Below are 13,375 nucleotides of genomic sequence, written 5' to 3'. Positions count from 1 at the left end.
TCAGTCCTGCATTACAGGCTAAACCTCCATCGCTGCGGCGAAGCTCTGAGTAAAAGCTGTGATTGAACTTGGCTGTGTGTGTGTGTTTGTGTGTGTGTGTGTGTGAGTGGGAAGGAACGCGAGTGTGGTCCTGGTCATTCAGGTGAGAAGAGAGAGAAAAAGCAGAACACCAACATGGTTTTAATACATATCTGGTTTGCCCAGATAACCCTCACGCCTCAAATCAGCATCCACTTTTCTCCCCTTTAACGGGAACTTAAAGTCTTGGATTTTTGAGCTTCCGTCCGACACGGAGAAGCACAAGGGTGCAAAAGGTGTCCTGGCGGCTTTCACCCACTTCAAAGTGGAATTTCTCCGGTGTTTGACAGCTAATGCCTGACCTCTGATGGATGCAGCCGAGGCTCACTCGTCCTTGCAGCGGGAGTGAGGCTATTAAGTCTCAAAGTATTAATATGGCCAGACACTCGGGTGACACGAGAGGTTTAAAGATCGACCTCTTACAAGGCTAATCCTCTTACGGCGGTGGCCGCGGTGACACTGGGGAGGAGGTCCAGCAGCAGCGCCAGAGGTGAGCCAAGGCTCTCTACAATATCCACTTGGTGATACCAATTAATCCTATTTTTATCTGCGGCCGCAACGCCGCCGCTAATCATTTTAGCCCGCAAACGGTCAGCAGAGGTTGCGCTCTGGAAAACAAAGCCACATGGATTATTGTCTGCTCAGCTTCTCCTCACCTCCAGGTGGCAGCGCTGCCTCCACACCAACAGCTTCCCCATTGGTGGACAAAGATCCACAGGTTATGTCATAAACCGTCAATAGCTACGTTTCCATGACAGCTTTTCATGAAATAAAAGCAATGTTTTTAAAATTTCGACAAAGTACGATTGTGATTTGCAGGTGTTTTCCGTTGAATGGTGTGAAGATCATAAGCCAGAATTCTGGTCAAATCTGGTCCAGCGAGATCCCACTGTGAGGAGGATATTCCTCTGTATGGATGCGTGTGGAAAACCACCTGATGAGAGCATCAAAACCTTTCAGCCAGCAAGGAGAGGTTTTTCCAAGTGGAGCTGTTTCCATCACCAGTTTTTTATGGCCATATTTAGGTTTGGCACAATACTAGCTAATGTTTCACACTACACACTCTGCAGCCAATGTTCACTAAAATGCTTTGCATTGCTTTAGCGACAGCGAGTAAAACTATCAAAATGATTTTTACTCATCAAGAAAATCTCTTTTCTATCTTTGCTAGCTTGGATGCTTTGATGCAGCTTCCTGCTCGGAGTGACTGCAGCTCGTCTGCGCCTTGTTGTTTTCCAGCTGTTTTCCACTGACCTTTCCTGCCTTATTTATTCTAAACTCAGTGCAGACTGTTGTGCTCTGCAGCGAGTGCCTTGGGTTTTTCCTTGTGACCCCATTTCTATTTACACTTTGCTTTTTGTTGACATTGCTAAAATAAGCTGGACTGCTTTTGGTTGGGTCTTTGTCTCTTCGAGCTAACTGCGTGTCTTCACCGGATCCTCTGCAACTTCCTGCCACACAATAAACACCACTCCTTTCACCAAACACTGTGACATGACGCAGACATCACCCACCAAATCTCAGGTAACTCGGGGGGCCACACTGTTCAAATCCATGACCTCGTGGTGTCATCATGTGTTCACTCGATGACGCAATGTCACCTCCTCTTGTTTGAAAGCAGAGGTCTTGACCAAACAATACCGGTGTCGTAGATACCAACATTGGCATTGGCAACTTTTGTAACAGACACATGACCATTGCAGAAGTGATCTTCGTACCTCGACATGTTCTTCATGTCCTTCTGAGGAAGACGGACGCTACCGTTGAAACATGTCATGGTACGAAGATAACAAACATCTAAAATAGTCATGAGTCTGTTCTAAAAGAAAAATGCTAATAATCATATATAAGGACACAATTTACCTCAGTCAGGAGTGATAGAGGTCAGGGTACCAAACTGGAGCCAAACTAGGGCAATATTGCAGGTTTAGCTGGTGACACCTGGGTCAGCATGTCTGTTTTTCTCCTACAGTCGGTATGAACCACATTCCTACACTGTGAATAACTTCACAGCATAATGTTGGAATCCCTACAAATATAAACAAAGTCTTTAGCCTTCAATGCGCTGTAGCGCTAGTTGTAAATGGAGCAGACCTCTTTGATGGTCCAGAAGTACTTCCCAGCCAGGTCTTTGGGTGACGCACACGTCTCCAGGTCGTCCTCCCTGGTCAGCCTGCGGAGCCACACCAGCTCGCAGTTGCAGTGCAGAGGGTTCCCTCCGAAGCTCAGCACCAGCGCCGTCAGGGGGGATCCCTTCATCTTAGCGTACACAGGGATTCGCAGGAAGAGCGGGTCGGGAGGGATCTTCTTCAGCTTGTTGGAGGTCATGTCCAGCCTGATGAGGCGGAAGCAGAAGAAGTAGAAAACGACTCACTGAGTTGGAATTAAAGACACGGACCACTGAAACACGTGGCTCTTGCTTTTTTTTTGTCGACTAATTGTTTTCTTTTGAATCTTTCACCCCCAGGTGTTTTAATCTCACAGCCAATCATCCTCAACTTTCAGATCTTTTTGTCTGTTATTTACTTGGAAGAAAGAGAATGCAGAACCCCTGTCTGTTGGATTACTTGTAGGCTTGTTGTATGTTATTACATATGTATATAACTTGTAAATATTCTAAACCGTCCGTAAAATGAAGGCCATCTATTCTATTCTATTCTACGTAACAGTTGGGTTCATGGCAGAGTGTTAATCTCAGCCAGGACTGGCTGAAGAAGCGGCCTGGTTTGACCCAAACCTGCTCGAGATCAACTTCTGCTATCTATCTATCTATCTATCTGTCTGTCTGTCTGTTCGGCCATCCATCCGTCCATCTGTCCATCCATCTATCTATCTATCTATCTATCTATCTATCTATCTATCTATCTATCTATCTATCTATCTATCTATCTATCTCATTGCAGAATACTCATTTAAGTTGTTCTCTGATGTGATAAAGTTTTTTGGCTTCTTTTCAATGAAACGGGCTCAGCTTGAAATGTCAACTGGAAGAAGTCGGGAGCACAGAGGTACAGAACTCCGCCTCCAGCCGTTTTTCTTTTGAATGGATGATACAAAATGAAATGTGATGTGCCAGCAAGCAGACATTTGTTGGGAACATGATTGCATTTCACAATAACATGAAATATCACGCAACGCTGGAGAGAAACCCCAGAATGAATGAGTTGTTATTGAGCCAGAAGGGGGCAGTCTCTGCAGTCGACCACCCTTTGCCTGCTGAAGCAGTGGCTCTGTTGACGGCTTGTAATGAGGGAGCTTGAAGCGTTGACTGCCATGAGAAGCTAATTCAGGAAGCCCGCCTCCTCCCGCCTCCTCCCGCCTCCTCCCGCCTCCCCATCCCCTCTGGAAATTTTCAACATCTGACTCAACATGAATTTAATAGCTGGTGTGAGTGAAGCGTGCTGAACTTTACAAATTCCAATCAAGCGACTTTACGGGTTGCAGTCTCGGGTTGTATTAATTTGTGTGACTGACTGCTCACCTGCACACGGCTGTGTTTTGTCTCTGGCGGGCTCAAAACACCACATTACAGCCTCTTGCATGACTGCAGAAATGTCAGTCTGACGATTTCTCTCCCAGGCTGCTTTTCCTCCAAATATTCTCCCAATTTCAGATGGGGTTGGAGCGCACGGGGGGGGTCAATAAAATGTATTACTTGAAGTCGGGTTGAGTCTTCAGTCTTCTCATTTGCTCATTCTAAATCTTACTTGACCCACAGCTGCCACATATTGTGTGGTGTGCAATGCTGGGAGAGCTGAGATGGCCCCCTGAAAGGCTTCATTTCCATCCAAACGGGAGGGCTGACACCGAGGGATTGGCTGCTATTTAGTGGGATCGGCAGAGAGCTGCCAACAGCTTAGTTTCATGTCTAATTGGTTTGAAAATTGACAAAATGAAAAGCAGCTCATCAGGCGGCTGCCGCCGCTAACAAAACGTCCTTTGAAAGAGATTAATTCAATTCCGACGCGTCAGTCAGAGCCACACTTGGAGAGATGCAGACGGACGGACGGACGGACGGACAGACGGACGGACGGACACCTCCGGCTCCCTCACGCCGCTCTGCCGGCCATCACTCACACGTTTCGGGTGTTTAGAGTTCGTGTGCAAACCTGTGCAAAGACCGTCGGTGTTCATGCTCTCTTCATAGTCATTATACCAGTGTTTAACAGGCAGGTACATTACATTTAAAACTGAATGGAGGAATTTGATAGTGATGGGAAAATAATGAGATGGCCTTGTGCAGGTCCAGTGTGGAATATTTGGAGATTTCTAAGAAAAAAAGCAGCGATACCAAGCGGTTATATTTTAGATTGCAATGCTCTTTCACTTAGGGACTCCGTAACCTCCCTCTCCTGAGCTTGCCAGTCAACTACGGTGGCCCGCGAGCACAATTCCTGGATACCTGGCCCACCTTCTTCTTCTTCTTCGGTTTATTTGAAGACGCGAGCATTGACACTAAATACCAAACGCTCTGCTGTCAGGCAGCTGGATTGTCCACACCAGGCTTCCGTAGAAATATGCTGGTGCAAGATGGCAGCTAACTGGGAGCACTGGGACCATTGATCTATTTTTTATTGTACTGCTCCATGTATATTCTTACAAACATGTAAGAATTGTTCCAAGGGTTGGAAGAATGATGTACTTTCATTGTATTATTTGTCAGCATGTACTTTTATGTATGTATTTATGGACTGTATACCTTTTACCAATATAAAAATCATAAGTTAAGCCATACTGTGCACACTGGACATTGTGTGAAAACATGTTTGCAACTGTCATAAAGGGCTGTGTTGAGTTTCACTGGCAGTAAAATGCAACAGGAACAGGTCAGGATAAGACTTGACTGCCACCCTTCTTCCCAATTAGCACACTGAACATTGAGGAGGTCCTGACCTGGCCAGTTTGTGCAGGTTGGAAAAGATTCCCTCAGGGACGCTTTCTATGAGGTTGTGGTCGAGGCTGAGGGTGTTGACGCTGACCAGCAGGGCGACGGTGTCCCAGGGAATATCCACTAGATTGTTGTAGCTCAAGTCCAGGTCCTCCAGGGTCTCCAGGAAGTCCTGGATTGAGTGAGGACGGAGGGGGAAACAAGGAGGAGGTTAAACATCACCCAAACTGAAATGAGGAAGAAATCAGGACAAAACAACGACGACAAAGTGGAGATGAGTGTCTCTTAAGTTCAGAAACAAAACGTCCCTATGCAGCCTGAAGACATAAAACTAGAGACGCTTTGAAAAATATGCAAAGTGAATGCAAAATGTCACAAAAAAAACTAAAAGTAGGATTTTGTCTCATTACTGTGCAGACGCCTAGGATGGGTGATTCATAGCATTAGCATTGTAAATTGCAATAGAAAGAGAAGGTCCAGCAAGAGGTGAGGATAAAATATGTGAGTGAAGAAAGCAAATGAGAAGAAGAATTAAAGGGGACGCAAAACAACAGGAAGGGGAGAGAAGACGTGGCCACAGAATGGAAATGGAAGGAAAAACAGAAGGAGGGGAAGTGGGAGGAAGAGCGTTGACAGTACGGGGGAAGAGAGCTTAAGCGATTACGAGAGCAGTGTTGTAGTCCAGACGGCACCAACCCAGACCAAGACATTATCCAGACCAGAGCGCATCGAGACCAAGACCAGACCAGGACTGAAGATATCAAAGGAAAATAACAACAAAGCAGAAAAAAAAATAACCAGCATCTTTTTAAATCCCAGTTTGCTTCTAAATGGAGCAGCAACGACTCTGTTCAGCAAGGTGTTCTTTGAATCTTTTTCCTGAACTATGTTGAACCATTTTCAAAAAATCAACTTTGCTTCATCAAATTAATAAATCAATAGTAATAAGGTGGCAGAGTGTCACTCTGGGTGTCACCACCAGAGTGTAAAACGGCAGCAGCTGGATTCCTTTCTGTTATTATCGTGTTATTACAGTGTTGGCTGAGTCTCCACTGGTCTGGATCAAAAATCCCCAGTCCGTCCAGTCCCAGACTGAGACCAGACCCAGTAAAAATGCCTCCGAGTCCGAGACCCAGACCCTTGAAAAGTGGTCTGGAGACCAGGACCAACCTCCAGGACCGCAACACAACAGAAGGGTTGGGAGAGAAAGTGGGATTGGTGTGGAAGTGGAAGAGAGAGGAAGGGAGTTGGAGAGACGAGGGGAAACACCGGCGCATTATCAGTAACGCAGATGAAATGAAACGAAATGAAATCAATCACGCTGGCCAATGCAGTGGCACCCGCAGCGTGTTGTTTTCCGTAATTGCCTCAACACAATTCTCGTAATTAGCTGGGCGCCGGAATGGCACGAGTCAGCAGGCGGCACAGCGATGGAGTGAGATACAACGGGCGCCGGTGTTGACGCGAGCGATAAGAGCCTGTTGATCCGCCCAAGTGTTGTCGTAATTACCGCCGCCGCTGTCATAATTCTCACAATCAACAACCTTCATTTGAAAGCCGCGACGGACGGCGATCGGCGCCATCGCGGCAAATCTGCGGCGTCGGAAGCATAATGGCTCTCAATGTGACGAGACAAAGGAGAAGTGGAGGGGCTGCGAGGAGGCGGTCAGAGATCAAATCGATGGCAACCGCTTCCTCTGTGAAGGTGGGTTTTCCACCCTTGGATGAGTGCCAGTGGACAGCAGGGCCACAGGCCAAAGACCAACGACCATCACACTCCCACCTCTGGACTCTTTAGAGTTCCTGGTTCCCTTGAACCAGCACAACCATCTGGTAGTCCTGGCTACACAGGGCTGTAGATGTTCTGTGTATTGGGGTTCACTTCCCGTCTTTCAACACCATATTGTGTCTCGCACATGTGCCTCTTTAGTCGACCTACTTTTTTCGTGTACTATCAAGCAGGCGCTGTGACATACAGTGAGTCACATCAGCGACTGGAGTTGCCACCTCAAGGTTGTGCTTGTTGTTGAGCTCCAGTCCTGTTCATCATGTAAATAGAGAAAAGAGAGAAACGCCGCCTCGAAGAAGAGAAGACAGGCGAGGATGTGGAGGTGGAGAAGGAGCCCTGAAGAAAGGCTGGAAGGCTCAACTGTCTCACAAACAGGAAGAGGGAATAACAGAGGGTGAAGTTCTCACTCTCTTTTCATTCCATCAGGGAAGGTTGGAAGAGAGGTCAGAGCTGGTCTCTAGGGGGCGCCCCAGTGGGGAAGTGACCAGTTAAGTAGCTTAAGACAAGCAGGAGTGTCAATTTAATTAAAACCAGGATGTGTAGTTCAGCAGAGAGTCCAGTGAGCAGGAGAGGAAGCAAAACCTCCCGCAGACAAAAGCAAATCTGAGCCGTCCGCTAATCCACCACTCATGGGTTGCTGGAGGCGAGGTTACACACTGGACACGCTGCCAGTTCATCGCAGGGACACACAGCGAGGCCACCGTCTGTCCTGTGAATGTCTGTGAACTGGAGCCGACGACTCACACTGGAAAACCCCAGACAGCACAGACGCCAACATCTGCATTTGCAGCAGGCGTTTCTATCATGGTGGCAAATGCACCTCTGGAATGAATGTATATGCAATTTGCACACTCCTGTTGAGTCATCGCAACTGACCAACTCAAGTTCCACAATCTATCGAGACGGTGGAAAGACACAGAGTTGTTCTGGAGGGTGGGAGCTGGTTGTTCTTCAGACTTCCTAATCTTCCAACGCATCCTTTCCACAAGGGCAATGAAAAGGAGAACGCTTGGGCTGAAATTGCAGGAGTTAGGAGAGCGGGTGGTGAGTCACTCTGGTAATTATCGTTGAAGGCAAACAATTGCAGTGGAGCAGAGCGATCCCAAAGCAAACTGATATTTACATCTGGATCTCGGCCCTCTGCGGCTGCTCCAACTTTGAAACTGCGCGGTGCCCTTGCAGTCTTCTCCGGCGCTGCGGCCTGAAGCGACTCTTGCATTCCAGCGGGGGCTGGGGAACCATTGTGCTGGGCCCGTGTATTGATCAGAGGATTCTATTAATACCGACGTCCGCCTCAATTTGTAAAATGACCTTGTGCCGGTTGCTGAGTGCAGCCGCAAGGCCGCCGCCGCCGCTGCCGCCCGGCACCGGGAGATGCAGTGTCGTCGCAAAGGTTGTCTCTTTTCATGGACTTCCAGTTATTGCTCTGCGATAATTTGTTCTTAAAACCAGGTCCTTGACCTCCTCGGCCCTCCCTGAATGCCGAGCAGCCATTGGCAGTCGCCATGTGGACGCTACAAGTTCTCCATCAAATATCACCTCTGTTGGAAAAGGAATTGCATCCCTGAAGCCCATTGGAACCGTGCATGATGTTTAGTGGGACATTTAATAAAGACCTCTGGAACTGTTTTCACCGCAGGTCACAGCATCAGACTTGAGTTTTTACTTTCATGGCTGCATTTTAATTCCCTCTGTCTTGTCTTTCTTTCTTCAAAAAGAACAACAACCATCCAGCAACTGAAATGTTCCCCTCTCTCTCTCTCTCTCTCTCTCTCTCTCTCTCTCTCTCTCTCTCTCTCTGTCTCTCTCTCTCTCTGTCAGCCGCACTGTCTCTCTTACCTGGAAGGCTCCCTCTGATATACTGTGCAGCTGGTTGTTGGCCAGGATGAGGTGCCTCAGGTTGACGAGGCCTTGGAAGTGTGAGTCATCCAGGGTGGTGAGGCGGTTGGCGTCCAGGTGAAGGGCGTGGAGGTCCTGGAGGTCGGCGAAGGCGTAGGGCAGGATTTGACTGATGGTGTTTCTGCTGAGGGTCAGGTGGATCTGCCAGGGCCGAAGACACGGCGCACATGAGGACATCTTTTATCAACCTCAGCCATTTCACCTCCTGTGTATGCTGCTCTTACAACTGTGCTTCAGACCAACTGTTTGTTTTAAAGCCTTTTATTTAATCAGCCTTCACAACGTGTATTTGCTTTTTCTAACTTCAGAATAAATAGACAGCAAGTTTTTTTTTTTTTTTGTTTAGTTTTTTTTTGGGGGGGGGGTTGGGTTTATTGGTTTGGACTGCCTGATTTATCTTGTATTGAAACTAAAGACTCTCAGTGAGAGATATGTTTTGATTCGCAAACGCTGCTTGCAGCTTTAATTTTCATTCTTGTTTTTATCCTTAAGGCGACGATCACACAGCAGATACGTCCATTTTTAGTGATCCTTCACCAGTTTCTCCAGATCGAACAATTAAATATGCCCACGCAGTTTCAGGTTCCCTTTGCAATATCAAGAATAATACAAATGTTGAATAATGCCCCTTCACAATAAAGTGTTACTTTTAATAATGTGTTGAACAACGTTTACATTGCCCGTCCGTGTTAAAGACACTTTGCACCTCTTCCTTCTTCACATAAATAAGTGGCATGCCTGAGTAAATTAACACTTGAACAAAGCTGACAGACCCTGCAACGCTCTCACAGTCTTGCTGTTTCAGTTGAGTGCGGACAAACTCGTGGAGGAAACACACACCTGCTCTCTAAATACACCCACTTTGCGAGCGACGCTACGCACAACGTGCGAGGAAGAAAACATTCAATTAACTCTGGAGAAAAGGTCAATCATCGCCCACGCATTGATGAAGCGAGCGCAGCGCTAATCGCAGACATCTGCGCCGCTCTCTTCACCTCCTTTTCCCACGCCGTCGCGTGCGTGCGCACGTATCATCTGTGCCCTTGTGATGGCGTCGAAGAGCAGCAAACTTGTATTCCAAACACCAAGGAAAGCCCCCAGCTGGGATCAGCCCCTCTCTCTCTCTCTCTCTCTCTCCCTCTCTCCCCGGCGATCAGATATCGTCGCCTCGGTGTTTTTTCCTTCCTCCTACGTCCGCCACATGATTACACCCGGAATTAATTGGTAGAAATTTTGAGATATCAAAGATGTCGCCTCAGTCAATAGGTCGTGTTGGAGGCGGCAGATGTTCCTTATCTGCGTAGCGCAGAGTAAACATGAGAACTCTTTCCGCTGCCTCGCCAGCCGCGTTCGCCCCCCCTCGCTGGCAACACTTTGAAACGGCAAACGGAGCCGAGCTGTTCCCTCAATCCAGGAGTCGGGTGCTTTGAAAACGGCTTCCTGTCACCACTTCCTCAGTCAGCCGTGTTGGCCACAATCACACATTAGGGCTCAGTATGAAGTCTTAACACTTGCATTTTAGAATGTTTATGAAAAAATGGTCCAGAGTTTAAATGAAATGTTTATCCTGCCCAGTGAATGGATTTAACACTCATTGTAATTAATCACACGCTAGACTTGAGTGCTGAGGTGGGGAAGTTGGACTGAAGTAGCTGATATCTGCACAGGAAAGTACAGGTAAGATATTTTACACCTGCATCAAGGCTCAGAGGGCTTATTATAGGCTATTGTTTATGTTTGTCTAATTTGATAAATGAATATATATGAATAAATGAATCAATATATATTTGCCTCGTTTATTAATTAGTGTATTACAGAGATTGCAGCAAACTAATGATTCATTCCTTTCTAATTGAAAAGTCAGGTATTCTAAGAACACGACCAGCTCCATCAACCTGGACAATCCCAAGTTTGAATTTGTTTTTATTTTTTTATTTACGTTGACTTTAATCTTGAAATTTTAACTTTAATTACGGAATTTCTACTTTTAAATTTTGACTTTATTCTCGAAATTGCGACTTTAATATCGAAATGTTGACTTAATTCTCCAAATTTCCCCATTAATCTCAAAATTTTGACTTTATTCTCAAAATGGAAACTTGAAAAAAAAAATTGTCTCTTCTCGTGACTCAAACACATGGAATGCATGCCAAACGACATGAGGAATCCAAGCGAGCGTGAGTTCAAAGAGGCTGTGGCGGCTGAGCTCTCACCAGGCTGGACATGTTGGCAAAGTCGCGGTGCCTGAGCGTCGTGATGAAGTTGTCCATCAGTCTGAGCTCCGCCGTCTGGCGGTCGATGTTGGGCGGTACGAAGAGAAGGCCCGTCTTGGCACACAGCACCGTGTAGGACGGCAGCAAGTTCTGGCAGGTGCACCGCTTTGGACACAGCATGGAGGGTGAGCAGGAGGGGAGGCTGGACAGCAGGGCGCAGAGGAGGAGAGGGCAGAGCAGCGAGGAGACGGCGTCCATGGCTGTTCTGCGGCTGAAACGTGGAGAGAAAGGACGTTAGGTTGTCAGGCAGAAACGCAAACTGGACAGAAAATTAGGCCAACGGTTGATCGTTAAAAGCAGTTTTTGATTGAGTTCCATCTTTTGCACAAACATTTCCAAAATAAAACACCCCGTAAATGAATCCAGAAGAGGGTTTAGCGCCCTAAAAGTTTATTAGCAACGCTGATTTCGGCTTTTGCTGAGTAAGTTGTCCTGTGAGGGAAAAGTAAATGGGTTTTGCGTCATCGATTGAGCGAACCGTGCTCCCGTAATTACAATCGCCAAGGAACATTACAGAGCACACACACGCGCACGTGCCGCTCACTCGTCCATCTCACATCCTGAATTTCATGGACGGTTCCGTGCATGAAATTGAGACCAAAGCAGCTTTTCTAATCGAGACAATAAAGTAATATATTTATGTTATAGATATCGATTTCTCGCTGTTGAAGGGTTGGCGCGCCGGAGCCCTGAATACATTTGAAAGCGGAGAGGAAATGGGAAGTGGAGGCGAGCCTGGAGCAATAAGTCCGCCGGGAAAGTGTGAGAGGTGTCAGTGGACACACAAACACACTCAAAGCTCATATGACTGAGATGATTGAGTGGGAGAGAGATGATTGCGGAGAAATGGAACACAATGGACACGGAACACATAATGGCAGGTCTGTCGGAATAATGGGAGAGGGAACGGCGTGTACGGGCCAATGTAAGGAAGTCATCGAGTGAGAATGTGGATGGAATCTTGGTGGAAATTCTAAACTAGCACTCTGCTCAATGTCAGTGGGTAATTGAGTGGAGCACCGTCAACACAAATGTGTGGAGGAGCAACAACTGGAAACCATGACAAAGGTTTCAAACACATTGGTCCTGAGAAGACAACACCAATTCTTCCCTGGTTCAGTGTCACCCGAGTTCTCCGACTCTCCATTCACAAGTACTTCCTTATCGTCTCACTCTTCCCTGTAGGCTTCACCGTAACTGCATGTCCTCTTCTCTAACACCAACCAACTTCAACATGGATCTTGGAGGAACTTCCAGAATCCTCCAACTGAGATAATCCCTGTCCCTCTCCTGTGCAAACCACCTCGGTCTGGATTATTGAGCTTCATCTCCAAAACATCTAACGTACCGAGTGTGAGAGACGGGGGACAAAATATACACAACACAGTTTGTGAAATATATGCGCCAGAACCAGCTTACCTGGTTTTTGAAAGACCCTCAAGTCGATTATGTACAAGACCAGGACAAGACCAAGAGACCAAAGTGTGTCCGGGTCCAGGGGAGACTCCGTAAAAGTGGTTTGGAGAACAGTTTCGGGACCAAGACTCAGTACAACACAAGTACGTACACCTGTTCCTGTCCATCCTGGCTCCTCCCTGGTGCAGGCAGCTGAAGTAAGTTAGCCATTAAATGGATACATGGACTCTAGAAACCTAACGGTTACTGTGTTTGACCAGGCAGCTGCAGCAATCTGCGGTCTCTCAAGCGCAGCAGTCTGACCAGATGGTACATTTTTTTTAAATATTGTTGAATGTCATCCATATATGTATGTGTGTGCTGGACAACAAAATTTGGTATATATCTACCACCAACTACCGAGCCACAACACCCTGACTGACCTTGGAGTCAGGCTGCCGGAGAACATTCTGAATGTTTTAATTGGTAATTGAAAGATGAGTGAGCAAGTTTAATCTGTTCTTTAAAGGATGGCTCACGCTCAGATTTCACACCCATCTGTGAGGATCATTTTGTAGCGGGATTTAGCAGCAGCAGCAGTGGGAGGCTCGCTGTGATGAGAGCAGATTTAATTTGTGCAGTCGGGGAAAAAATATAGAGAGCATCTCCTTCTTGTTCCAGGCAGCGCACGCGTCACCGTCGCTGTGGCTTCTTGCTCCGTTTCGTCTCTCTTCTTTTAACCGCATCGCATCTCGCATCCATTTATTTTATTTACTTCCTCGCCCGAGTATTCCATCGGCCCCCTCCACCTAGAAGTCAACCTTGTCTTTACTCAGTTCAGTGACTTCCTGTTGTCTCTTCTGCTCCCAGAAAGTACATTTCTCTCCGAACCCTTCCTCCTTCCACCCCTACAGCATCATTTCTTTCTTCCTGGTCTCCGTTAGCATCGTTTCCCCCCTACATTTCCTGCGTGCACGGCTCCCTGCAGGCCTCTCTCGGCGCACGTGTGGACCACACGTGATGAAACGACAGCGTGTAAAGTGTGATATCTGT

General features: G+C 47.0%; 1 protein-coding gene across 1 annotated transcript in view; it reads right to left on the bottom strand.

Annotated features, from left to right (window-relative positions):
• The window catches only part of LOC142880930 (leucine-rich repeat and fibronectin type III domain-containing protein 1-like protein), an 89,731-nt gene that overhangs the window by 33,605 nt on the left and 42,751 nt on the right, over nt 1-13,375 (bottom strand). Inside the window, exons 2-5 of the mRNA XM_076014898.1 lie at nt 10,868-11,138; nt 8,595-8,795; nt 4,972-5,138; nt 2,173-2,413 (exon numbers count right to left, since the gene is read on the bottom strand). Coding sequence (XP_075871013.1) covers nt 2,173-2,413; nt 4,972-5,138; nt 8,595-8,795; nt 10,868-11,125 — 867 coding nt within the window. The 5' untranslated portion in view covers nt 11,126-11,138. The remainder of the gene's footprint in view (nt 1-2,172; nt 2,414-4,971; nt 5,139-8,594; nt 8,796-10,867; nt 11,139-13,375) is intronic.

This window comes from Nelusetta ayraudi, unplaced genomic scaffold (genome assembly GCF_046127955.1).
Source record: "Nelusetta ayraudi isolate G7.1 ecotype Tasmania unplaced genomic scaffold, CSIRO-AGI_Nayr_v1 ptg000175l, whole genome shotgun sequence".
NCBI lineage: Eukaryota > Metazoa > Chordata > Actinopteri > Tetraodontiformes > Monacanthidae > Nelusetta > Nelusetta ayraudi.
The sequence above is the reverse complement of the archived record's forward strand: the minus strand, read 5'-3'. Positions and strand labels throughout refer to the sequence as shown.